Below are 27,077 nucleotides of genomic sequence, written 5' to 3' on the forward strand. Positions count from 1 at the left end.
TGAGTGGCCCAAATTGGGGGAGTGGGGGGGGGGGGGGACACCTGAAATGAGTGGTCTGCCATATAGATGTAGTGGGAAGCAGGTTACCTTATTCCTGCCGTCTGATTCTCTGGAGCGGTTCTGGCTGCTGTGTGCTTGTCACTGTACGTTGGGTAGAACAGTGTACGCTGTCCAAAGCGGCTGTAACCTTGGGGTAGATGTATGAGGCAATGATAAGGGAGGAGAAGTGATAAAGTGCCTGGTACTTTATCACCAGCCAATCAGCTCCTGACTGTATAGTTACAGGCTTGGTTTAAAAAGGGACAGTCAGGAGCTAATTGGCTGGTGATAAAGTACCAGGAACTTTATCACTTCTCTTCCCTTATCTCTGCTTCATATAACTACCCCTCTGTAGGGATGGCCATCGTTTCCATTGCCATTGATGGTTTCCATCGATGGCAATTCTGCAACTGGCCATCAATAGTGCTAAACTATGCAATGGATGACCATCAATATTTTTACAAATCAATGGTCATCCATTGTGTTTGATTGATTGGCCTGTGGGCCAATCAAAACACGGGGGCGGGGCTTCACTGGTTTCGGGCGCAGACCTATGCTCCTTGTCCCGGCACTTTGAAAAATAAAAAAGTAAAACATAGTTTTGCTGTTCCATCGATGGAGGGAAACCATCTGGTTCTCCCCCATCGATGGCAAAAGTATTCGACAACGGCCATAAACCATCAATGATTTTGAATCATTGATGGTGTGGCCGGAGAGCCCGGCACATGGGGTTAATGGTGGTCACAGCACTGAAGGGATTAACTCTCCAATCTTCGCTGTTATTCTGAACAAGGGCACTTGACATGTTTTAAACTGTATGAGCAGCACTGAGGTGGGACAGGACCCCTTCTGCAGTACTGCTGGGAGTAGAAGCCTGCTGCTGGGCACAAGGCACAAAGTATATGTACTTATGAAATATATGTTTAGCACTGAGCTGGGACTGCACCATATATTTTGTATACTGTATTGAGGAATGCATTCTAAACTTAAAATGCTCTTTGTACATTTCTGGAGGAAGGGATTTAGCAACCTTGGTGATGAGGAAATGAGATGCTTAACAGCCTCCTCCTGGCACAAGGTCTGTGAGTGGCCACAACACAGCAGGTAGCAGGCTTTGTGTCTATAGTTCCTGTGTAAAGGTGTTAGTAAGGAAACGTGTATGTGATGTGTCACTGAATCCAGGCCATCCTGTGTGCGAGGTGTTGGTAATGCACAGACATTTGTGTTTCTTTAAGCAAACATGTCCAGGAGATAATCAAAAGATCTCCACCGTTCCTGTAAGTTAAATATTCTAAGGAAATTGGATTGAACCCTTTGACATGTAGGGGGAAATTTACTAAGAATACAAATACAAAAAATCGTATTCGGATTCTTAATACGAATCAATACGACTGCATACGGCTGTTTCAGCCGTATGCAAAGTCGTGTTCCGGAGGGGAATTTACAAAGCAGTCAAATATGACTGCTTTGTAACCCTCCGATGGCGTAATTATTCGTATCAGCGGCCGTATATACGGTTGCTAATACGAATTCATACAGGCAGTCTGCACGGATCAGTCAGACTGCCTGACTCCAGGTCCGGGACTGGTTCCCAAAATACGGGGGACAAATTGACTAGGGGTCCCCCGTATTTTAAGAACCAGCTCCAGGCCAAACCAGCCAGCAGGGTAATGCCACAGCCGGGGGACACTTTTTATACAAGTCCCCCCGGCCAAAGCATTCACCCTACCGCCCAGTCAGCCCTGGCCAGGGGCCCTGGGGGAGTGGGGACCCCCCAATAAAGGGGTCTTCCCCCTCCAGAACTTACTTGACCAGGCTGAAGCCTGGTGCTGTCCCCGGTGGCCCTGGGCAGTGGGCATCGAGCTGATTCTGTGTAAAAAATTGAATAATAAACTATTGTCTTATACTGTGAAACTATGAGTCCCAGCAAGCCTCCCTTGCATGTTGGGACTTGGAGAACCACAAGTCCCAGCATGCGGGGCATTAAAGGGCCCGCTGGCACTTGTAGTTCCACAGTACAAGAAATAGTTAAATAAACACACACTGACAATCCAGAAAAATAAAAGTTTAATAAATACATTACACAAACACACTGATACTTACCTATCTTGATCCCGTAGGTAGCCCTCGGTCTTGGTCCGGTGTCCTGGTCCATGTCGGCATCCGGGTCCATGTCGGCGTCCGTGTCATAGGGACCTGTGAAGGCAAATTATACTTACATGTCTCCTCTGGCGAAGATCTGGTCCTCTTCTCTCCTGAAGTAGTCCAGGTCTTCGGAAAACAAAAAAGCGCTAGTGTCCCGGCGGTCCCCTGTCACGAACTAACATACTGTAAACATCTGTATGCTGTCCCTCCTATGATAGGAGAAGAGATCTTTTAAGATCTATTCGCAAATAAACCATCTTTTGCCCAAGACGACTACTTTCTTCTTGCGACCAACAGAATTACCACAATAATTCCGTTCTCTGGCTGTTCTGGGTATAGTATCCAGCGTCTCAGAGTTCCGCTCTGCCTGCTACCGAAGCAGAGGTCTGGTCCGTGACCAGTGGGGAACCAATCAACGCCAGCCGGGGGTGTGTCAGCAGCGTGTCGACGCACACACTCCAGCAGGTAGAACTCAGGTGCCAGCATTTGGGCCTGAGGAAGTATCCGTGGTTCCAGGCGCCACGTAGGAGGAGTCTGGTGATGGCAGCGATATCCCCGCCTACTGCATAGTGGGCGGAGTCGTGTTCTGTCTCCTAGAGAGAGTGGGGAAGTCTCCCTTGTTACCTGGCTGGTGTGGAATGTATATAAGAGGAGGGTGTTTGCCTGTCTTATCTTATTATATTAATATTACACATAATGTTTCCCTGAATACATTATTTTGATCTGTGATTAAATGTACATTCCATCTATATTTCATTTGTTATATTTAAATATTGACATAACTTTAAAATGTTATTCTTGATTATTTTCATCTTTGCACTGGTCATATATAGGACGTTGGGATCTTCTCCAGATCGGATGAGAGTGATTACCGCTGGCTTCTGTCATTGCTACGTGGTCATAACACCCGACCCTGTTATATCTCTAACAATGGTTACCGGCAGTTCAGAGAGGACGTGTCTCAGTGCAGATTTGGGATTCTGTATCACACCAAGAACAGAGGGCGGATCAATGTTACTGATGTGACTGATTCGCTGTATGACGAAGAACTGCAAACATTATCATCTGAACTTGGTTAGATACAAACAGTGATATAATATGAGAATATATTGCATACATCCCAACATTGGTGAAACAAGCAATGAATTAATTAGTGTGTGCATCCGACAAAGGGGCGGAGCCTTGTGACAAGTTTGCAGAGCCTCACTCCACCCCCATTGCGTCATTGTCGGACGTGCCCAGCAATCTCCCAGACACTGTGCTGCCCCCAGACACCCCATACACCTTGAATAGATGTCCTGACCATGCCTCAACTTTTTTTTTTACCTACTGCTCTGCACAGCCGAGCAAACAGTATGTGCTCGCCCAATGTGGGCCAATGCCACTGGTGGGACAGCTGAAAGTTCCAGCTGAATTCGGGACAGTTGAGAGGAATGTATAAGGGTATCAGACTGTACAATGAGACATATAGTACAGTATAAGGGACTTTATATTAATCTGCTCTTTCATATAGGCATATGAGAACAGTATGCTCAGCATGATGTACAGTACGTTTCATGTAGGGATGCCAATCCCGGGGCATTTTTTTCAATCCCGGAAATCGGGATTGAAAACTGCTCAATCCCGGGATTTCCGGGATCCCGGGATTGGCATCCCTAAAAATAGAACCACCCCCCTCTCCCCCACATTGCCTTACTTTGAGCGGGGCAGGTGGCAGTGGAATGGAGGCAGGCTGCTGGTGTGATGCTGGAGAGAGGTCAGTGTGTCACTGGACTGTGCAGCCAGGAGAAGTCAGGTGGCGAGCGGGTTCAGTGCTGCGGCCTGCGTAGTGTGACCCATAGGTAACGCTGCACAGGCTGCTGTGCTGCACCTACGGTGTCACAACTCGCTCGCCACCCGACCTCTCCCGGCCGCACACAGTCATGCCTAACCTGGTCACAGCGGCAGGCGAGTTCAGCGAAGAGCCTCCAGTTGTAGAGAGTGGTGGCGTTGCGGGGGCGTGTTTGGTTGGCTGCACAGTGTGACCTCTGACCACATCACGCTGCGCATCTGAGCTGCACAGCCGGCACAGGAGCAGCCGGGCAGCGTCTGAGCAAGTGCTCAGACGCTGCTCAGCATTAGACTAGTCTAATCCCGAAATCTCGGGATTGGAAGGTCCAATCCCGGGATTCAAATCCCGTCAATATTGTGGCCAAATCCCGGGATCCCGACGATCCCAATCCCGGGATTGGAAACCCTAGTTTCATGTCAACCTATGTAAATCCACTGCTTTAGTCATACTAACACTGATGACATTACTGTAGCTTGTATAATTCTCAATTAGTCTGGGTACCAAGCCGTGACCCTGATAGCTAATCTGTCCTATAATTAAAAGTTTATTTGAATCTGTTATCAGCATGGTCAGATAATTTCTGTGAGTGCCAATCAGTCTCCTGGTAACCAGTCAGCTGTGCAGACCAAAGGGCAGATTTAGCAACCAGTGATATTCTACTTATCACTCGTTACTAATATTAAATAGCGATCCAACCAATCAGCTCCTGTTATTTTTCATACACACGGCTATTAGAAGCTGATTGGCTGAAGCACCATGTAAAACTAGTAAATGAGTTATAACAAGAATATCACTCATTGTTAATTCTGCCCCTAGTCTTCCTGTGCTAGGTCTCATTCTCCTAATTGCTTACATTAATGTAAGTCTAAGCCATGCTGATGTGCCCATCTCGTGCCATAGATGGTTCTTCGAGATAAAGAAACCTTTATGTGATTATCGGTGGGGATACATATGTGGGTGTCGGTACATTGAAGTACCATTATCGGAGAAAGGGACACTCAGTTACATCAAGCAAATATTTGAGTTTCACATTTATTATGTGTGAACGCTGAGTGTTCGTCCGCACTCCCTCCACACAATGAACGGCCTGGCTAGCGTGTAGCGTGTTGAAGGCATTCAGTGCCGGGGTTTGCACATGTGCAGGAGTGGGCTGGGGCCGACTTTGGTTTGCCACGAGCGATCCTGAATCGGCCCCTATGTTGGGACATGTCCCCTTGGCCATTTCTCTTATCAGTGTCTTTTCCAATGGCGGTTCTGGTACAGGTAAGAAGAACGTGATTGTGGTGATTGATGATTTGGAAGATAGTAGTAATGACGCGAAGGCCCGGATCCTGGAGAACCAGCCCAGTATTAAGAAACTGTCCCGTGATCTGTTCCTCTTCAGCGAGGAGGAGAAGACAGAGAAATGCATAGATGATGTTCCATCCTACCGGGAGGTGAATGAGGAGGAAGTTACTAAAAAGTTGGACCGCATTAAGAATTTCATAAAGCAAAGAGGTGAGTTCAGTACAATTATCACATTGCTGTTCCCTGCTGTACGCTCATAGCTGCTGTGTTATACATTGCTGTTCCCTGCTGTACGCGCATAGCTGCTGTGTTATACATTGCTGTTCCCTGCTGTATGCGCATAGCTGCTGTGTTATACATTGCTGTTCCCTGCTGTACGCTCATAGCTGCTATGTTATACATTGCTGTTCCCTGCTGTATGCTCATAGCTGCTGTGTTATACATTACTGTTCCCTGCTGTACGCTCATAGCTGCTGTGTTATACATTGCTGTTCCCTGCTGTATGCTCATAGCTGCTATGTTATACATTGCTGTTCCCTGCTGTATGCGCATAGCTGCTGTGTTATACATTGCTGTTCCCTGCTGTACGCGCATAGCTGCTGTGTTATACATTGCTGTTCCCTGCTGTACGCGCATAGCTGCTGTGTTATACATTGCTGTTCCCTGCTGTACGCTCATAGCTGCTATGTTATACATTGCTGTTCCCTGCTGTACGCGCATAGCTGCTATGTTATACATTGCTGTTCGCTGCTGTACGCGCATAGCTGCTGTGTTATACATTGCTGTTCCCTGCTGTACGCTCATAGCTGCTATGTTATACATTGCTGTTCCCTGCTGTACGCTCATAGCTGCTATGTTATACATTGCATTGTAAATGATTGCTGCTTTAAAAAAGTCCAAAGTCGTCCGGGCAATACCAGTCCCCATTACATATGGCTCAAGAAAATGAATTGGGCAGCATCCACCCCATTGCAAATGGGATTTGGCATTACCACTCTGTCTTAGCAGGCATAGTACTGGCCCCTCCCTGGGATTCATTCCCGGTTCCCAATTCCAATGGTCACACAACTGAGCAATTATTGGTAGATGATGCAATGCACCATGATCGCACTGCACATGCCTTAAGGTAACATTACGGGAGAATTTATTATACACAAAGAGACAGGAAGGGACTATTTGGGGAGGTAGCGAGGACTGGTAACAAAAATACAGGCATGTCATGGGGCTTTTGGGAGCATGTATCTACCTTCAGCTGTGATCATGTATGCAGAGAGACATAATGCCAATGTCACTAATGCCGCATCTGGTCTGTGTGACCATAGACTCACCCAGGATGTCCATGTTACTCATTGTTGGGTTTGTGTACGCAGCTATTGAGGACTTTGCAATGGCTCAGGTGGGTGTGTCTATGTTCATTTCTTGGTGACACCTTCACACCCCAGGACATCCCTTGAGGTAAAGACAAAAAAGATCAACGTATCCTCCCTCAATGACAGTTCCACCTAATTACTTACGCATCATAAGTTTCTACTGCAGCGCAATGAAAACCATCAGCATTGCGAAATCTACCTTTTATCTGTGGGTGCATACCCCCCCCCCCCCCCCCCTTACATAGAACTGAAGGGTTGTGGAGTGCATCACTGCATGCACGACAAGGCATGGCTTTTCTGTGTAAATGATTGACACTTGAAAAAAAATCTGAATTTGGCCGGCATCCTGCCCATCCCACAAACTCAGACCCTGTTACATTTCAGTGCAGGTATAATTTTCAGCTCAGTGCTAATGCAATAAGGGAAACAGTCAGTGTAGCCATATAATGACCTCGGAAATCACATCCTAAGGTTAAATAGTTCCACAAAGGAAATAAATGTAAATTTAATGTTATTGACTCTTACTGGCTTTCAGAGAAACCTGAAGATGTAATCCAACTACGACGTGATCTCATACAGAGGATTAATGACAACCAGCTTGGCCACGGTTATACCCGTATCCTGCTACAGATATTTGGGTCTGACACACCCTCGTTCATCAGTTCTTTGATATCTGCCCTCACTAATGAGCTGCAAGTAAATGAGTCTGGATCTTATTTTCCGCTCATGGGCAACATTACCATGGTGGCTAATACAGAGATTGACTATAACGGATGCAGATTTTATCTCCATCTGGGTAAGTTTCATCTTTATAGATTTATATATTTTAACTATCTATGTGCATAAGGATATGTGATAATGATGGCAATTAATTGGTTCTTATCAATCAATGCTTTAATCTTAAACCCCGTACACACTAGGTGATAAAATGAGCGATATCATTCACTATATTACCCAGCGTGTATGCTCTGCCCATCAGCCGCTGCGCGCCGCTGCTGGTCATTAATGACAGATGAGGGAGAGGATCGTTAATAAGGGCAATGCAGAATGCAGCATGAATCCCGCCAACCACCCTCCCTACCGTCAATGATCAGCATTGGCCGATGCTGACATCCCTAACCCACCCGTGGCAATATTGGCAGCGACGGGGATCGATACGTGTGTATGCACTAGCCGATGCTGGCACCCCTCCCCCACATGTAATATTGGTGGCTATGGGGATCGGTAGGTGTGTATGCACTAGCCGATGCTGGCACCCCTCACACCCGTGGTAATATTGGTGGCTACGGGGATCGATAGGTGTGTATGCACTAGCTGATGCTGGCACCCCTCCCCCACACCAGTGGTAATATTGGTGGCTACGGGGATCGATAGGTGTGTATGCACTAGCCGATGCTGGCACCCCTCCCCCACATGTAATATTGGTGGCTATGGGGATCGGTAGGTGTGTATGCACTAGCCGATGCTGGCACCCCTCACACCCGTGGTAATATTGGTGGCTATGGGGATCGGTAGGTGTGTATGCACTAGCTGATGCTGGCACCCCTCCCCCACACCAGTGGTAATATTGGTGGCTATGGGGATCGATAGGTGTGTATGCACTAGCCGATGCTGGCACCCCTCCCCCACATGTAATATTGGAGGCTACGGGGATCGATCGGTATGTATGCACTAGCCGATGCTGGCATCCCTCCCCCACACACCCAGGCAATATTGGCAGCTATGGGGATCGATAGGTGTGTATGCACTAGCTGATGCTGGCACCCCTCCCCCACACCAGTGGTAATATTGGTGGCTATGGGGATCGATAGGTGTGTATGCACTAGCCGATGCTGGCACCCCTCCCCCACATGTAAAATTGGAGGCTACGGGGATCGATCGGTATGTATGCACTAGCCGATGCTGTCACCCCTCCCCCACACCAGTGGTAATATTGGAGGCTACGGGGATCGATCGGTATGTATGCACTAGCCGATGCTGGCACCCCTCCCCCACACCCTTGGCAATATTGGTGGCTATGGGGATCTATCGGTATGTATGCACTAGCCGATGCTGGCACCCCTCCCCCACACCCCCGGCAATATTGGTGGCTATGGGGATCGGTAGGTGTGTATGCACTAGCCGATGCTGGCACCCCTCCCCCTCACACCCATGGTAATATTGGTGGCTATGGGGATCGGTAGGTGTGTATGCACTAGCCGATGCTGGCACCCCTCCCCCTCACACCCATGGTAATATTGGTGGCTATGGGGATCGGTAGGTGTGTATGCACTAGCTGATGCTGGCACCCCTCCCCCTCACACCCATGGTAATATTGGTGGCTATGGGGATCGGTAGGTGTGTATGCACTAGCTGATGCTGGCACCCCTCCTCCACACCCCCGGCAATATTGGCGGCTACGGGGATTGATAGGTGTGTATGCACTAGCTGATGGTGGCACCCCTCCCCCACATGTAATATTGGAGGCTACAGGGATCGATAGGTGTGTATGCACTAGCCGATGCTGGCACCCCTCCCCCCCACACTGTGGCAATAGTGGTGGCTACAGGGATCGATAGGTGTGTATGCACTAGCCGATGCAGGTACCCCTCCCCCACACACCCGCAGCAATATTGGCGGCTATAGGGATCGATAGGTGTGTATGCACTAGCCGATGCTGGCACCCCTCCCCCCCACACTGTGGCAATATTGGCGGCTATAGGGATCGATAGGTGTGTATGCACTAGCCGATGCTGTCACCCAGCCCACACACACCCGCAGCAATATTGGTGGCTATGGGGATCGATACGTGTGTATGCACTAGCCGATGTTGGCACTCCTCCCCACACCCACGGCAGTATTGGCGGCTATAGGGATCGATAGGTGTGAATCCAACTTTAGGAATTACTTAGTACATCAACAAAAATTGGTGAAATAAACCGATTTCTGGTTAAAATTAACATAGAAGCAGAATGAGACAATATAAATACAAAACAATCTTATTGCTCAAATTTTCAACAACAAATTTGTTGTTATTATTATTCCGATCCCACACTATAGAGATCCATCGTCACACGCCGGTCCTCATTCAACATCGGATGCAACTAGCAATGAGCTATTATCAGCCCACTGCACATGCATACACAATCCACATGCGCCAAGGGGAAGATTTAGGGGTCAGGCCACCCTAGGCACAACATTTTGTCCTCCCCCTATTAGGCGTGTGGCGAGATGCCCTCCCATCAGTACAGGTATCACTGTATAACACCTAGAGAACAGGTATGACTCCCCCCACCCCCCACTCCCTGCCCGTTCACAGTACAGGCAGTACCTAAGCGTATCTCCATTCCAGTGGTCCCCGTCCTCCGCTCTGGCTGCAGTTTGGACCCCCCCCCCCCGTAGTGCCGGAAGTACACAGGCTCCTCTCCTCCTCAGCAGGGAAGATCTTTAGCGCCTCCTGCTGAGTTACGGCCGCAGCCAGCCGGACTAATGTGGCTGCAGGGCCGTTCTCTCTCCAGTGACCCACAAGGAGAGGGGAATGGCTTGCTGCCCCCAACAGCTGCTGCCCATGGCTTGCTACCCCCTTCAGCCTCTATGCGCTGCGTGCTGATACTTGGGGGTATCCAAAATGAACAACATAATAGTAATGTCAGCACCGGCAGCAAAATGAAGCAACGATTTTATCGCTCCATCGGGCAGCATCTAGTGGCCGCTGGTGTGCAAACCATTTGAATAGCCCTCATAGAGGTGAGGGGCAACGTTAGCCTTTATTATATAGGATAGTGATGGCAGTCCCCTTATTTGCTGGTTATATGACCCACACCAGTTAGGAAAGGACATTGGTGATGTTATCGAGCACCATATGTTTCAGTCTGCACCGGGAACATATTGTACCATCTGTTACACTGCAGAATGCTCATTCGTTATTGGAGCATTAATCAAGTGAAGATGTGATATAATTACCCCCTCTTTGTTGTGCAGTGTATCGGTAATAGTCCCAATACAGCAGGTTAGTAATACTGTTTGTTTCTGATTCTAGGACATATATCTGTGGATGGAGATTTTCAGGAGACCTTTGGGAATATTGCAGATAAAATAATCAGGGCAAAACAGAGCGATGATCTGTGTGTTCCGATAGTTATATCCAGGTACTGTATAATACCTTTACTTACTTCAGTATATTAGTATTTTTGAGCTATGAAAAAGTGATGTAATAAGAATGTAGGACAGTAGGGGGCGATATTTACTGTGTGATCAATAATCTGTCATTATCTGCAATAACATCATGAGATGATTGTCCTGGATTAGCCACTATAAAATGAAACATACATACATATATAGACAGTGGTGTAACTACTGTAAGGCAGCCCCAGCTGCCGCTTGGGGGAGCAAGAGGCAGTGGGGTCTATGTGGGCGCCGGCACCCGCTCGACCCACTGACATGTTGCTGCCTGCTGCTGCCCACTGACTGAGCACCGGAGGCGAGTCATTGTGCGGGTGGGGCCATGGCAGATACTACAAATCCCACCACTGATTCAATTGATTGTACACGGAGCTGGCCAGGGGCAGATCCAGGATAAAATGACAGGGGGGGCACCATGATAAAAGAGGGTTTAGGTGGGGGAAGGGCGGTGTTAGTGGTGCCAGTGTACATGCTAAGAGTGCAGCAGAGAGAGGGTGGGAATGGGATTAAAAATAGGCCCTGGCATTTAAAGTAAGAAGGCCCACCATGGCGACAAAAGTGAACGATGTAGTTGTGCGCGCTCCGGATAAGGGGGTGTGGCCACTGAACAGGGGGCGTGTCCTTGAGTGTAGTGTACAACACCATATACAACTTCTACACATTATGCAACAAAATACTAGACCCCATTATACTTGCCCCTTACACATGATGCCAAATGGAATGAGCCAAAATTCACATAATGCCACACGGATTGTGTCAAAATTCACATAATGCCACATGGATTGAGCCAAAATTCACATAATGCCACACAGATTGAGCCAAAATTTACATAATGCCACATGGATTGAGCCAAAATTCACATAATGCCACACGGATTGAGCCAAAATTCTCATAATGCCACACGGATTGTGCCAGAATTCACATAATGCCACATGGATTAAGCCAAAATTCACAATACGCTTCATAAACAGGGACATTGCGCATTAAACATTTACACCATAATGTCCATTACACGTTAAGTTACACGCCCTTATGTCCATTATGTATTATACCAAACACCATAATGCCTATTAAAAATAATGCTACATAAGTGCTGCTTATCTACATGCTCATTGCCAAGGGTTCCATGCTCATTGCCAGAGGTTCCATGCTTGCTGCCATGTGGGATTACATGCTCATTGCCAAGGGGGGATACATGCTCGTGGTAAATGGGGGGACAGCCGCCGCCATGCAGAAGTGAGCCTGGCTGTATTCAGAGCACTGCAGGTCCCGGCTAATTGAAATAATACCCCTTTCACACCAGAAAATGCATTCCCAGGTTGTCCCCTTTTACACCAGCCTAGTCCCTGCATTTTCTGGTGTGAGGGGGAGAGAAAACCACCCCTCCCCCCTTTAACCAGTTATCTCATTTAACCGGCTATATCTTTGGAACCAACTGACCCATTTACATGAGACAAGTATTATATTGAAGAACTTTTGAGTGGGCTTTGAATGATTTTGGTCCAATGAAACTGGAACGTTTGGTTCCAGAGTAATCTGCCCTCAAAGAACATGAACAGCCATGAAATTACATTTCAAAAATAAAAAAAATCGGTTTACATGCAATATCTCTGGAACCGATTGACTGATATGGACCGTCCGGATATCATATTGAAGGCCCAGCGATTGGAATTAAATGAGATCAACCACAAGCTTCTGTGATTCAAGGGGGGGAACTGGCATCCGTCAGAACCGGGTGGGGGTCGGAATTGACTGGTCCCATATTATCCTATGTTACAGCTTTGCCAGGCGATATCTCCGGTTCCCGGGGGGCTAGAGAGACGGCGCTGGGCTCGTTGGAAAGCCCTGGTCCTCATGAAATGACATGGGGACACGTGCCCGGATGCCTTCCCCCCTGAATCCGCCACTAAAGCTGGCTATTGGCTTCTGTGTACAGGAGGGGCGGGCAGATGGGCGTGCTGGGGTGGCCTGGTATGCGTCGGAGCCAGGGGAAGCAGCAGTGTCTGCTGGTCTCTCTGCCTCTCTCCTGCTTCAGCTTCTCCATTATGCGTGTGACGTCATCACCTCACACACTGGGGAAACATGCTGGAGAGGGGGGGAGCAAAATTTATAGTTACGCCACTGTATATACATACATACATACATACATACTTACATAACCTTGCCTAACTGACCCTCTCCATCACGGAGACAATGCTCAGTTCCTGAACTTCCCTGGTAATGTAGGATTGCCAGCACCTGTGGGGAGCTAGGTAATTGATAAGAAAGGTGTTTTTCACCACAGGTGATGGCAATCCTACATTACCAGGGAAGCCCAGGAACAGAGCATTGTGTCCTCCTGGAGAGGGGCATGCTGGGAGGTATGGATAATGTATGATTGCCATCACCTGTGAGGAGCTAGGTAACTGATAAGAAAGGTGTCACCACAGGTGCTGGCAATCATACATTACCAGGGAAGTCCAGGAACAGAGCATTGTGTCCTCCTGGAGAGGGGCATGCTGGGAGGTATGGATAATGTATGATTGCCATCACCTGTGGGGAGCTAGGTAACTGATAAGAACGGTGTCACCACAGGTCCTGGCAATCCTACATTACCAGGGAAGGCCAGGAGCAGAGCATTGTGTCCTCCTGGAGAGGGGCATGCTGGGAGGTATGGATAATGTATGATTGCCATCACCTGTGAGGAGCTAGGTAACTGATAAGAAAGGTGTCACCACCGGTGATGGTAATCATACATTACCAGGGAAGCCCAGGAACAGAGCATTGTGTCCTCCTGGAAAGGGGCATGCTGGGAGGTATGGATAATGTATGATTGCCAGCACCTGTGGGGAGCTAGGTAACTGATAAGAAAGGTGTCACCACAGGTGCTGGCAATCATACATTACCAGGGAAGCCCAGGAGCAGAGCATTGTGTCCTCCTAGAGAGGGGCATGCTGGGAGGTATGGATAATGTATGATTGCCATCACCTGTGAGAAGCTAGGTAACTGATAAGAAAGGTGTCACCACCGGTGATGGTAATCATACATTACCAGGGAAGCCCAGGAAGAGAGCATTGTGTCCTCCTGGAGAGGGGCATGCTGGGAGGTATGGATAATGTATGATTGCCATCACCTGTGAGAAGCTAGGTAACTGATAAGAAAGGTGTCACCACAGCTGCTGGCAATAATACATTACCAGGGAAGTCCAGGAACAGAGCATTGTGTCCTCCTGGAGAGGGGCATGCTGGGAGGTATGGATAATGTATGATTGCCATCACCTGTGAGGAGCTAGGTAACTGATAAGAAAGGTGTCACCACAGGTGCTGGCAATCATACATTACCAGGGAAGTCCAGGAACAGAGCATTGTGTCCTCCTGGAGAGGGGCATGCTGGGAGGTATGGATAATGTATGATTGCCATCACCTGTGGGGAGCTAGGTAACTGATAAGAACGGTGTCACCACAGGTCCTCGCAATCCTACATTACCAGGGAAGGCCAGGAGCAGAGCATTGTGTCCTCCTGGAGAGGGGCATGCTGGGAGGTATGGATAATGTATGATTGCCATCACCTGTGAGGAGCTAGGTAACTGATAAGAAAGGTGTCACCACCGGTGATGGTAATCATACATTACCAGGGAAGCCCAGGAACAGAGCATTGTGTCCTCCTGGAGAGGGGCATGCTGGGAGGTATGGATAATGTATGATTGCCAGCACCTGTGGGGATCTGGGTAACTGATAAGAAAGGTGTCACCACAGGTGCTGGCAATCATACATTACCAGGAAAGCCCAGGAACAGAGCATTGTGTCCTCCTGGAAAGGGGCATGCTGGGAGGTATGGATAATGTAGGATTGCCAGCACCTGTGGGGAGCTAGGTAACTGATAAGAAAGGTGTCACCACAGGTGCTGGCAATCATACATTACCAGGGAAGCCCAGGAGCAGAGCATTGTGTCCTCCTGGAGAGGGGCATGCTGGGAGGTATAGATAATGTATGATTGCCAGCACCTGTGGGGAGCTAGGTAACTGATAAGAAAGGTGTCACCACAGGTGCTGGCAATCCTACATTACCAGGGAAGGCCAGGAACAGAGCATTGTCTCCCTCATGGAGAGGGTCAAGTAGGTAAGTATCAGTAGCGCACGCAGGGGGGGGGGGGGTTCTGAGTACCCAGAAACCCCCCCCCAGGAGTCTAAGGGCCAAATTCTGAAAGCTGAGGGTCCCCTCTTTCCATGGGTACAATAATTTTTTTAATCGGCCCTTGGGAACCAGAGATATCGGACTTCAAAGCAGTGGTCCATATCCAAGCCTGTTAGTTGCTCTTCCCAGTCAGATATTTCAGGTTCTGTCTGACTAAAGGTGGGTATACACGGATAGATGTGTCCAACGATTCGATCTCGCTAACGATTAGGTCTGAACTCTTGAACCAACGATTTCATGTGAAATGTGAAACGATTTAGCTAACAATTGGTAGCAAACGACCGGTCGTTAGCGAGTCGATATCGTTGGTCGTTCCTCTTAAAACACAGTAGATTGATCTACTGTCCTTTGAATTTTAAATAATGGGAGGAATAATGGGTGTGGCTAAAAAAAGGGTAGACAAGCATCCTCCATTGTACCTCAGAGCAGTTTTGTTGTTGGAGAGGTTAGGATTTATACCGGATTTTTCCAGCTACTGCAGTGCTTTTGTTAGCAAAGTGTGATTTTTGCGCGCTGTTTCCTCCTTCACCATGCGGTGCTCCTCTCCACGCAGCCAGGGTGGGACAGGTTGACGCAATGGAGGAGGGGAGTGGTTTCCTAGTCGTCAGCCAAACCCAAATTGTTCAGTGAAGAAACGATTAGCAAAACGATTGTGCACATCGTTAGCGATTGGTCGCTGATCTTTCTGCATGCAGGAAAGATCAGCGAGCTCTACTAACGACTGGCGGGTGCGCGCATCGCTGGCCATATCGTTCCTAAACACGGAACGATTTGAACAATTGGTCTTTTCGATCGATCGGGAACGCCCAGATCTTTTGCCAAATCTATCCGTGTATACCCACCTTTAGAGTTTTTCTGAGGGTATATTCCTCACCCTTTGATGGACACTAGTAGCTTGTCTCTACTGTTCCCAGAACCAGAGATATCAGCCTTCCAGCAGCTGGTTACTGCTCCAGCTCCACACACCTGGTATGTAGTTTTATATACTCATTGGCAGATTGCTCTGCCTCCTGAACTCTGATCTCCTAGTCCCCATTACCATTTGGTAGGTGGGATTCTCTAGTTTTTAATTCCATTAAAATCTAAGAAATCTATTTCCGGGAACTGGAGATATCTGCAGTCAAGCAAGCTGTCTCCCACCAGAAAATTATGAATAATAAGCCAACTCCACTATACACCCCTCCTCTGCGTATTAAACATCCTCTACCCCCCTGGAAGTTATATATCAGGGCACCTTCATTCAGCCCAATGCCCCCTTCTCCCACCTCATCTCCCACCATCCGTGCAGTAAAGGGGTAATTAGTGGAAATTACTGATCCAGGCCCTACATGCTGAGCGGTTGATATAATACCCCCTACCACCCGCGGGACATCAAAGCTTCCCCCACCCCTGCCGCTGGAGGATCGGTAGGGGCCCCAATACATTGCTATGCCCAGGGGTCTATACTGCTGTTGACGCCCTTGTATGTGTATGTGTATATATATATATATATATATATATATATATATGGCAGTCTTAGGCAGGCACAAACAAGGTAGCAAGCTGTAAGCACAATAATCCAGTGCCCTCCAGAGTGGCGATCCACTGGCGTGGTCCGCAGCATGTAGTGGCAATGGGAGGATGGCGGCACTCGGCAATGAGGAAATAAATTCACCCGCACACAGGCAGTTAGATCCAACGTTTCAAAGCCTCCTCGGCTTTTTGATCAAGGCAAATACAGAGAACAGTACTGTTCTCTGTATTTGCCTTGATAAAAAAGCCGAGGAGGCTTTGAAACGTTGGATCTAACTGCCTGTGTGCGGGTGAATTTATTTCCTCATTGCCGAGTGCCGCCATCCACCCATTGCCACTATATATATATATATATATATATATATATATATATATATATATATATATAAAATTATTATTTATATACATTTGGTCTATCTATACTACTTTAACTGACCCGGCATATACTGGGTTACCTAACCTCTCTGTGCTTTGTTCCGCCCTTCTGGAAACCCCCTTCTTAAAATCCTGCGTTTGCCACTGAGTATGGTACATACATGATACAATACATACAGTACATACATTTTCATCTGTGGTAATATAATGCATATAAGCAATATGTACAAGTATTTTGTAATCATCTGTTAGGGCGGGATGTACTAAGGGAAAAATGTGGTAAAACCCCTGTTTTACCGCATTTTCCTATGTACTAACACCCCGCAACCACGTTTCCCCATAGTACGGTATCGCCACCTTTGGGTGGTGATACCCTATAGAAGCCTATGGGCTACTTTTTGCCACCTGGCGCCTCCACCGGAAACCCGCTAACCCCCCTCCCCCTGGTTTACCTTAGTCCAAGTCCTCCTGGACCCGGAAGCTAAAACCCTCCTCCCCCTAGTAATGCAGCCAGACGTCCTTCCGGCTGCAGGGGGCAGGAGGAGGTGCCGGGGACAGCCTGCTTAGCTGTCCCCGGCGTGAGGGGAGAAGGAGGCGCCCAGGAGGTGACGGAGACCCCCTGCACACCACATTCAGAACACTGGAGTGATGGTTGCTGGAAATGGGCCTCTATACACCTATGTAGATTTCCCTTTAAAAAACAGATGTTTGCAGCTAGTGCAGTCATTTACCACAGTAGCAATTACAGAGTGTATTTCTGATTCATTTAATGTTCTCTTCATTGAAAAAAAACCTGTGATTTCCTTTAAAAAATAAGGACATATCTAAGTGACCCCCAAACTTTTGAACGGTAGTGTACTGTACATGTCTGTCCTCAGTGATTCTCATTTGTCTCTTATCATTATCAGGGAACTGGAAAAAATACAGAAGCTCAAGATATTACTTAAAGAGAAAAACATACACACAGGTAAATGAGTGTGATCAATGTATGTTCTCCCCGGTACCCCATTGAAAGAAAAGTTTGTGAGTTATCATTCACATTCTCTGACAAGTGGCCAGAAAATCACACATTCTTCTAGGGTATAAAAACTTATGAGCACGACTGTAAATGGCAGGACTTATATATATAATTCCCTTCCCTGTGGGGCTCACGTCATTGTTTTGACCTTCTCTCCTCCAGGATTGCCCCAGATTTTCATCTGGAACAAGACCCCCGCCGGGCATCCTGAGACTGCACAAGTGGACAACGATGTCAAAGTGATTGATCTGGGAAGGGAACCTGGTGCTGCACCTGTGACATCACCTGAGGCAGACCGGAAACTGCTTCATATCTTACAAGAGGTTCTAGATGACGTGGATGAGAAATTAAAGGCACCTTTAGATAGAACGGAAGAACATGCAAAACTGCAGGTCTCACTGATTACAATAATGCATGAGATTTATATGAGGAAGGAGGATATGAGGATGAATAATAAACAGGACAAAAACCTCTGCAATATTCTGTGACTTACATACAGAACATTTGGAAATCAAAGCCACCGAATTGCAGAAGAAATATAAAATTGTAATTTGCCAATCTAATAAATATAACTGAGTGTCACATCCTTCTCACCATTCTCCTGTTCTGTAGTGTATAGCATTCAGCAAGTGTCACTGTTGCTATTACTGTCTATGCGTAAGTAGCGCACGTATTCACAGCAAACTGTAGAAGATTTGGGCCTCACTTAAGAGATATAAAGCCTTGGAGAGAGGTAAAGTGGCGAAGGTGTAAAATAAAAAAGCACTAAAGTACAGTGTGCTATCCTAAGTCATTATCTGCTTGGTACTGCGTCCGCCAGAGATGGACTTAACCATTGTGATGCCCAAGTCATGACACTGGCTGCTGGCCCCTAGTATCTGCTGGTTCTGCCCCTCTCCCAGCACAGCAGCAAGAGACACCCCTCACCCATACTGATCCTCAAGCGGTAACATCCCCAGGGTAGAAAGTTTGGCGGGGGGGAGGGGGTGGACTAGATAAATCAAAATAAGCAGAATGAATCCCAAGGTGCAAACAATCCCTCGTGCAGCCTCTATAAAATGATGGCCACACTCTCTTACTAAAACCAGGCCCTTCACATGGCATACATACATACATGATCCTGGCAGTCAGAAGACCGATAGTGGCATCCCGATCATCAGAATCCCAACAGGGGCTAGATAAGTGCTGAACACCCCCCCCCCCCCAACCCTCTAATGATAACCCTCGCTATCTGATGCCTAAGCCTCCTAGTTAGTGCTTAACCAGGGCTGGTGTAAGGCTTCTCAGCACCCTAGGCAAAACTTCAACCTACTGCCCCCCCATACTGCCACCAGTAACCATTTTGCAACCCCTTAACCCATACTTGCCTAAAATTCCGGAATGGCTGGGAGGCTCCCAAAAATCACGTGGTCCTCTCAGCCCCCCGGGAAGGTGGGCAAGTTCCTTGCTTTTCCAGGAAACCCCCAGCACCCTCCCCTTTGCCATCCACAACAGAATACGGTTGTCAAAGAGTAAGGAGGAGGGGGCAGCAAATTAGTGAAGTATGCTTCAAGGGAAAGTATGGAGGTGAGGTCTTAGAAGTTCCACATCCACCACCTTTGTTAGGCAGACTTGGTGGTGCCCCCTCAGATTCTGGTGCCCTAGGCAGCTGCCTAATGGTAGAGCTGGCCCTGTGCTTAACCCTAATTCTTTCCCCCCACAGCCTAAAACTAACATCCAACCCTAACTCCCCCGCCACACACACACACACACACACACACAAATACACACACACATGGCCTAATGCTAACAGTCCCAGGCACACTTATGAGCAGCATCCTGCCAACAGATGTGATTCCAATGTCAACAGCTACAGTGATGTCCGTATTCCGCCACCTGTGATTTGGCCGCCGATCTTGATTCTGTCACAATGATTTCATCCGCCAACATCCCGATCACCAGCATTGTGACTGCACCCTCTTCCAATTCTCCACACGGTCACCGTACAGATTCCTCTCACAAAATTCGGTCAGATGAGAATCCCCAATACAGGGACGGCAGCGCCGGACCCCGTACTCACTGCTAGGAAAATTACTGGGTGAAGCAGTTCCAACTGGTTATTTGCCTTTAAACACTAGTCCTTTTGCAGTGTGATTGGGTCAACCCATGTAAAAAGCAGGGTTGTAGACACTGGAGTGTAGTCCAGGGTTGTCCAGTTCTCACTATTAAAAAAAAAAAAAAAAACATGTTGAAAAACAAATTATACTACTTTTAGAAAGAAATGTCTGAAAATCCCGTCTTTTACCCAGCAATCATTGCAGGTAGTTTTGCCAGTCCTAGCCAGAACCCCCTCCACACAAAAAAGCAAATGACTGGGATTGAAATTCCTACCTGGTCATTTGCTGAATAACACGGGTATTTCTTGTGTGCGAAAGGGACAACCTGGGTCGAAAATCCCCAGTCCTCTTCCCTGGTAAATTTCAGAATGGGAAACCCGGGATTTATATCCCAGGTTGTCCCTTTCAAACAGAAAAAGCACCCAAATTACTGGGTAGGACTGCTTCACCTGGTAAGTTTTCTGTGTGAAAGGGGTGTAAGTGACATCCCGCTGCCATATGAGGGGTTAGTGGGTTAAGGGCACATAAAACAACAAAATCGATAGTTTTCCAGCGCAGGTCGAACTGCTGATTTGAATCCACAGACCGTATCAGGATTCTGGGAGCTTGAGTCGATGGAACCACACTGACCTTAGTGTTGGTCCCTATATGCATATAAAGGTTTCTTTACTGCAAGATCAACGAGAGTAGGGGAAAGGATGCCAATGGTGATATAACTGACCTGGGAACTAGTCCCTATGTGCGCATCAAGGTATCTTTTACTCCAGTCACATAGGGCACATAACTCACTCCTGACCTGGGACAAAATCCCTATGTTCCCATCAAGGTTTCTTTTATGTCCCACAAGTCAATGGGCACATAATTGGGATATAAGGCTGCATAGTGGGGGTCAGGGTAACATAGTGCTGTGACAATAGTACTGTATATGGATGCAGATCTGAGGACATCACAGGGCAGGACAGAATATTGGGGTACAGGAGTGGGTAGCTGTAGGGCATTATTGTACACAGGACAGTTACTGCAGTACAGAGTGTGTAAGCAGAGAGCTAGAGGAAGAAGAAAGTGAATGAAAAGGAATAACGGGATAAAAATGAGACAGCTGGGAGCAAAGCAGAGAAATGGTCAACAAGTTATCAGGTCGGGGAGCTGAATGCAGAGCTACATCACCAAGTCGCAACACACAAATAAGGGGGTGTCACTCCCCAATGATAGATATAGATACGAATAGGAGAAGACTGCGCTGATAATACTCACAGTAATAATTGTGATGTAAATAAATATTAATAAATAATATGTGCTGTATCCTCAAATATTAACATAGATATTTAATGCACATAATTAAGAAATCATATCACATAAAAAATAAATAACACAATAATGGTATAAAATATATACTATTTCAAAACAAGTGACAGGGTGACTAGTGTCCATACGGGACCGTATTTTGTTAGGATGTTCCAATGGACTTTAGTGCCTGGCTGTGGCAGTTCCTGTTTTGCCTTACTGGATTGGCTGCCGCAATGATGGTAACTTTACCAACTGTGGGGTCTCTCTGTAGTGGCTTTATGGAGAAAGCTGACCCCCTGCTATTTGGGGCCATGAATGATGTCATATTGTACACTATTCAGAGATTATGACAATCTATGTTACACTGAAATGAATTATGTCATTATAAAAAAGGAGTTTAAAAACGCCTAATTATTTTTAGCTATAAATTATGTAATACTATGTTTTATATGATCTGTAATACTATAATGGATTTAGCCATTTTTTCTTTCTGACTAAGTTTATTCCATTGTCTATGAATTGTGAATGGGTTCATATAAATTCCAATAGTACCTGCTCTGGAGTCTATCTATTTTTTAGGAGGAATTCCTTCTATTTTTATGGCAGTTTTTGCCACAAATTGCTTTTAAAGACCACCCACCATTCCTGATTGTGAGAGAACATTTTCTCCTTCACTAGATCCAAATAGGTATTTGAATTATACTTCAAATATTATTTTCCACCATACCTTTATATAAAAGGTCAGATATTATTATAAAACCAATGTATTCTTCTATTTTCGTCTCTCTCTTCCTCCTCATATCACTCTCTTTTCCTCCCATCCCCTCCCCCATTATCTCCATATGGAGCCTCACTCGATATTGTGTTTTTTCTTCCACTCCTTTGAACCCTTGAAAATACCATATTGAGTTCAGCTTATAATTTAAAGAAATAGATTGTTTACTGGCATGTTTGTATCACCATTTAGATTCTTGTTACCCCTGATGAAGTCCGTGTTTCGGACAAAACGCGTAGGTTATTCTTCATGCATTGAAACTAATCAGGTGTTGGATAAAAACCGTCAGAAAAACTTTTTTTATTAATTTGTCGAAAAATGGAATAAATTATCCTTTTACTCATTTTTGTTTTATTTACTATTTCATAAATATTAATACTTTTGATTTGGTGAACTTACATCACTTCTAAAATACATACAATATATACACACCATGTACATACAGTACACTACATATATACACACCCTGTACATACACAACATACACAACCTGTGAAGGCAGAAGGGTAAGTGCTCCAATTCTGCGCTCACAGGAAAGAGGGCTCTGGTAGGTGGCAGCTGAAGTAGTAGAGGAGGTACTTGTTTCCTAGCACGGCCACCACGATTTCTATCGTGGTGGTCGTGTTGGAAAAAATCGTGTCTGTCGCGTTGGGTGCATACCAAAAAGCACACGACGCGACCAACGCGATGTACCCGATTTCTCCATAGGCTTCAATGTTAAAATAATTTAACATTGAAGCCTATGGAGAAATCGTGTCCATCGCGTCCATAGGCTTCAATGTTAAATTATTTTAACATTGAAGCCTATGGAGAAATTGGGTCCATCGTGTCCATAGGCTTCAATGTTAAATTATTTTAACATTGAAACTGAGTCCATTTAACATAGTAAAAAATGGTAAAAGGGCCAACATGCCAATGGGCCCATTGTGGCCGCCACCCCCACGATTGACGCGAACCCGAAGCGTGGCGAGCGCAGCGAGCCCGCCAGGGGCGGCGGTGCGCGTCCTCCGACCTTTTCATTCCCCTACTATCCACGTCGGCGTGGAGTTGAGAATAGATTAGTGTGGCGAGCGCAGCGAGCCACCGAGCCCAAAGCGTGGCGAGCGCAGCGAGCCCCACGAGGGGACGCTGATACCTTCACAGATCCCTGCGTCCCCTCGCGGGCTTCACAGGTATCAGCGTCCCCTCGCGGGGCTCGCTGCGCTCGCCACGCTTCGGGCTCGGTGGCTCGCCACACTAATCTATTCTCAACTCCACGCCGACGTGGATAGTAGGGGAATGAAAAGGTCGGAGGACACGCACCGCCGCCCCTCGTGGGCTCGCTGCGCTCACCACGCTTCGGGTTCGCGCCAATCGTGGGGGTGGCGGCCACAATGGGGGGCCATTATTTTTTACACACATGACAGGTCCATACCCAATGAGAAATGGCCCTTATTCGGCCTTTTCCCATTTTTTACTATGTTAAATGGACTCAGTTTCAATGTTAAAATAATTTAACATTGAAGCCTATGGACAAATTGGGTCCATCGCATAGGCTTCAATGTTAAATATTTTAACATTGAAGCCTATGGAGAAATCGGGGGCATCGCGTCGGGCGCGCATAGGCTTCAATGTTAAAATATTTTAACATTGAAGCCTATGGGGAAATCGTGGGCATCGCGTCGGTCGCGTCGTGTGCCTTCTTAAGGCACACGACCGACGCGATGTACCCGAGTACTGCTTTTTTCAAAGGAAATCGCGGGCATCGTGTGCCTTAAAGTTAAGGCACACGATGCCCGCGATTGTGGCCGTGCTAGGAAACAAGTACTGTAGAGGAAAGTGCTCCGGCGGCTGTGGCAGCAGAGTGGGGCACTGGCAGATGGCAACTGCGCTGACTGTTCACCCACGACCGCGGACAGAACAGACCTTCGCTCCTTCCCTGACTGTGTATGTGGTGCCTGTGCAGAGAGGCCGGGTGCCCATGCCTCGTGATCTGCCCACACACAACAGCCTAGCTCTGACTATATCACAGAGATCCCTGGTGATAGGATAGTGATACAGAGACTAGTAACAGTGTAACATACTGCTGCCTTTCTCATGTCATTAGTGATCAGCCCACACACAGCAGCCTAGCTCTGACTGTATCACATACATCCCTGGTGATGGGATAGTGATACAGAGACTAGTAACAGTGTGACAGACTGGTGCCTATGTCATGTCACTAGTGATCTGCCCACACACAGCAGCCTAGCTCTAACTGTATCACAGAGATCCCTGGTGATAGGATAGTGATACAGAGAATAGTAACAGTGTAACAGAATGGTACTTATGTCATGTCACTAGTGATCTGCCCACACACAGCAGCCTAGCTCTGACTGTATCACAGAGATCCCTGGTGATAGGATAGTGATACAGAGACTAGTAACAGTGTAACAGACTGGTGCCTATGTCATGTCACTAGTGATCTGCCCACACACAGCAGCCTAGCTCTGACTGTATCACAGAGATCCCTGGTGATAGAATAGTGATAGAGAGACTAGTAACAGTGTAACAGACTGGTGCCTATGTCATGTCACTAGTGATCTGCCCACACACAGCAGCCTAGCTCTAACTGTATCACAGAGATCCCCAGTGATAGGATAGTGATACAGAGACTAGTAACAGTGTAACAGTCTGCTGCCAATCTCATGTCAATAGTGATCTGCCCACACACAGCAGCCTAGCTCTGACTGTATCACAGAGATCCTTTGTGATAGGATAGTGATACAGAGACTAGTAACAGTGTATCAGATTGGTGCCTATGTCATGTCACTAGTGATCTGCTCACACACAGCAGCCTAGCTCTGACTGTATCACAGATATCCCTGGTGATAGGATAGTGATACAGAGACTAGTAACAGTGTATAACATACTGCTGCCTATCTCATGTCACTAGTGATCACCCCACACACAGCAGCCTAGCTATGACTGTATCACAGAAATCCCTGGTGATGGGATAGTGATACAGAGACTATTAACAGTGTAACAGACTGGTGCCTATGCCATGTCACTAGTGATCTGCCCACACACAGCAGGCTGATCCCTGGTGATAGGTTAGTGATACAGAGATTAGTAACAGTGTATAACATACTGCTGCTTATCTCATGTCACTAGTGATCACCCCACACACAGCAGCCTAGCTCTGACTGTATCTCAGAGATACCTGGTGATAGGATAGTGATACAGAGACTAGTAACAGACTGACAGTATCACAGACATCCCTGGTGATAGGATAGTGATACAGAGTCTAGTAACAGTGTAACAGACTGCTGCATATGTCATGTCACTAGTGATCTGCCCACACACAGCAGCCTAGCTCTGACTGTATCACAGAGATCCCTGGTGATAGGATAGTGATACAGAGACTAGTAACAGTGTAACAGACTGTGTCGATCCCATGTCACTAGTGATCTGCCCACACACAGCGGCCTAGCTCTGACTGTATCACCGAGATCCCTGGTTATAGGATAGTGATACATAGACTAGTAACAGTGTAACAGACTGGTGCTTATGTCATATCAATAGTGATCTGCCCACACACAGCAGCCGAGCTCTGACTGTATCACAGAGATCCCTGGTGATAGGATAGTGATACAGAGACTAGTAACAGACTGGTGCCTATGTCATGTCACTAGTGATCTGCCCACACACAGCAGCCTAGCTGTGACTGTATAACAGAGATCCCAGGTGATAGGATAGTGATACAGAGACTAGTAACAGTGTAACATACTGCTGCCTATCTCATGTCACTAGAGATCACCCCACACACAGCAACCTAGCTCTGACTGTATCACAGAGATCCCTGGTGATAGGATAGTGATACAGAGACTAGCAACAGTATAACATACTGGTGCCTATGTCATGCCACCAGTGATCTGCCTACACACAGCAGCCTAGCTCTGACTGTTTCACAGACATCCCTGGTGATAGGATAGTGATACAGAGTCTAGTAACAGTGTAACAGACTGGTGTCGATCCCATGTCACTAGTGATCTGCCCACACACAGCGGCCTAGCTCTGACTGTATAACAGAGATCCCCGGTGATAGGATAGTAATACAGAGACTAGTAACAGTGTAACAGACTGCTGCCTATATCATGTTACTAGTGATCTGCCCACACACAGCGGCCTAGCTCTGACTGTATCACCGAGATCACTGGTTATAGGATAGTGATACATAGACTAGTAACAGTGTAACAGACTGGTGCCTATGTCATGTCACTAGTGATCTCCCCACACACAGCGGCCTAGCTCTGACTGTATCACCGAGATCCCTGGTTATAGGATAGTGATACAGAGACTAGTAACAGTGTAACAGACTGCTGCCTATCTCATGTCACTAGTAATCTGCCCACACACAGCAGCCTAGCTCTGACTGTATCACAGAGATCCCTGGTTACAGGATAGTGATACAGAGACTAGTAACAGTGTAACAGACTGGTGCCTACTGTATGTCATGTCACTAGTGATCTGCCCACACACAGCAGCCTAGCTCTGACTGTATCACTGAGATCCCTGGTGATGGGATAGTGATACAGAGACTAGTAACAGTGTAGCAGACTGCTGCCTTTCTCATGTCATTAGTGATCAGCCCACACACAGCAGCCTAGCTCAGACTGTATCACAGAGATCCCTGGTGATAGGATAGTGATACAGAGACTAGTAACAGACTGGTGCCTATGTCATGTCACTAGTGATCTGCCCACACACAGCAGCCTAGCTGTGACTGTATCACAGAGATCCCTGGTGATAGGATAGTAATACAGAGACTAGTAACAGTGTAACAGACTGCTGCCTATATCATGTCACTAGTGATCTGCCTACACACAGCAGCCTAGCTCTGACTGTATCACAGACATCCCTGGTGATAGGATAGTGATAGAGAGACTAGTAACAGTGTAACAGACTGGTGCCTATGTCATGTCACTAGTGATCTGCCCACACACAGCAGCCTAGCTCTGACTATCACATAGATCCCTGGTGATAGGATA

At 47.0% G+C, this 27,077-nt stretch overlaps 1 protein-coding gene across 1 annotated transcript in view; it reads left to right on the forward strand.

Moving 5' to 3' along the window:
* LOC146019750 (uncharacterized) overlaps positions 1 to 22,411 on the forward strand; it is a 36,500-nt gene extending 14,089 nt beyond the window's left edge. The window contains exons 5-10 of the mRNA XM_083152281.1: positions 3,018 to 3,258; positions 5,279 to 5,512; positions 7,208 to 7,468; positions 10,691 to 10,799; positions 17,801 to 17,859; positions 18,073 to 22,411. Of these exons, the coding sequence (XP_083008407.1) occupies positions 3,018 to 3,258; positions 5,279 to 5,512; positions 7,208 to 7,468; positions 10,691 to 10,799; positions 17,801 to 17,859; positions 18,073 to 18,398 (1,230 nt within the window). The 3' untranslated portion in view covers positions 18,399 to 22,411. The remainder of the gene's footprint in view (positions 1 to 3,017; positions 3,259 to 5,278; positions 5,513 to 7,207; positions 7,469 to 10,690; positions 10,800 to 17,800; positions 17,860 to 18,072) is intronic.
* The last annotated feature ends 4,666 nt before the right edge of the window (positions 22,412 to 27,077 follow it).

Source organism: Crinia signifera, chromosome 7 (genome assembly GCF_055691185.1).
Source record: "Crinia signifera chromosome 7, ASM5569118v1, whole genome shotgun sequence".
Classification (NCBI taxonomy): domain Eukaryota; kingdom Metazoa; phylum Chordata; class Amphibia; order Anura; family Myobatrachidae; genus Crinia; species Crinia signifera.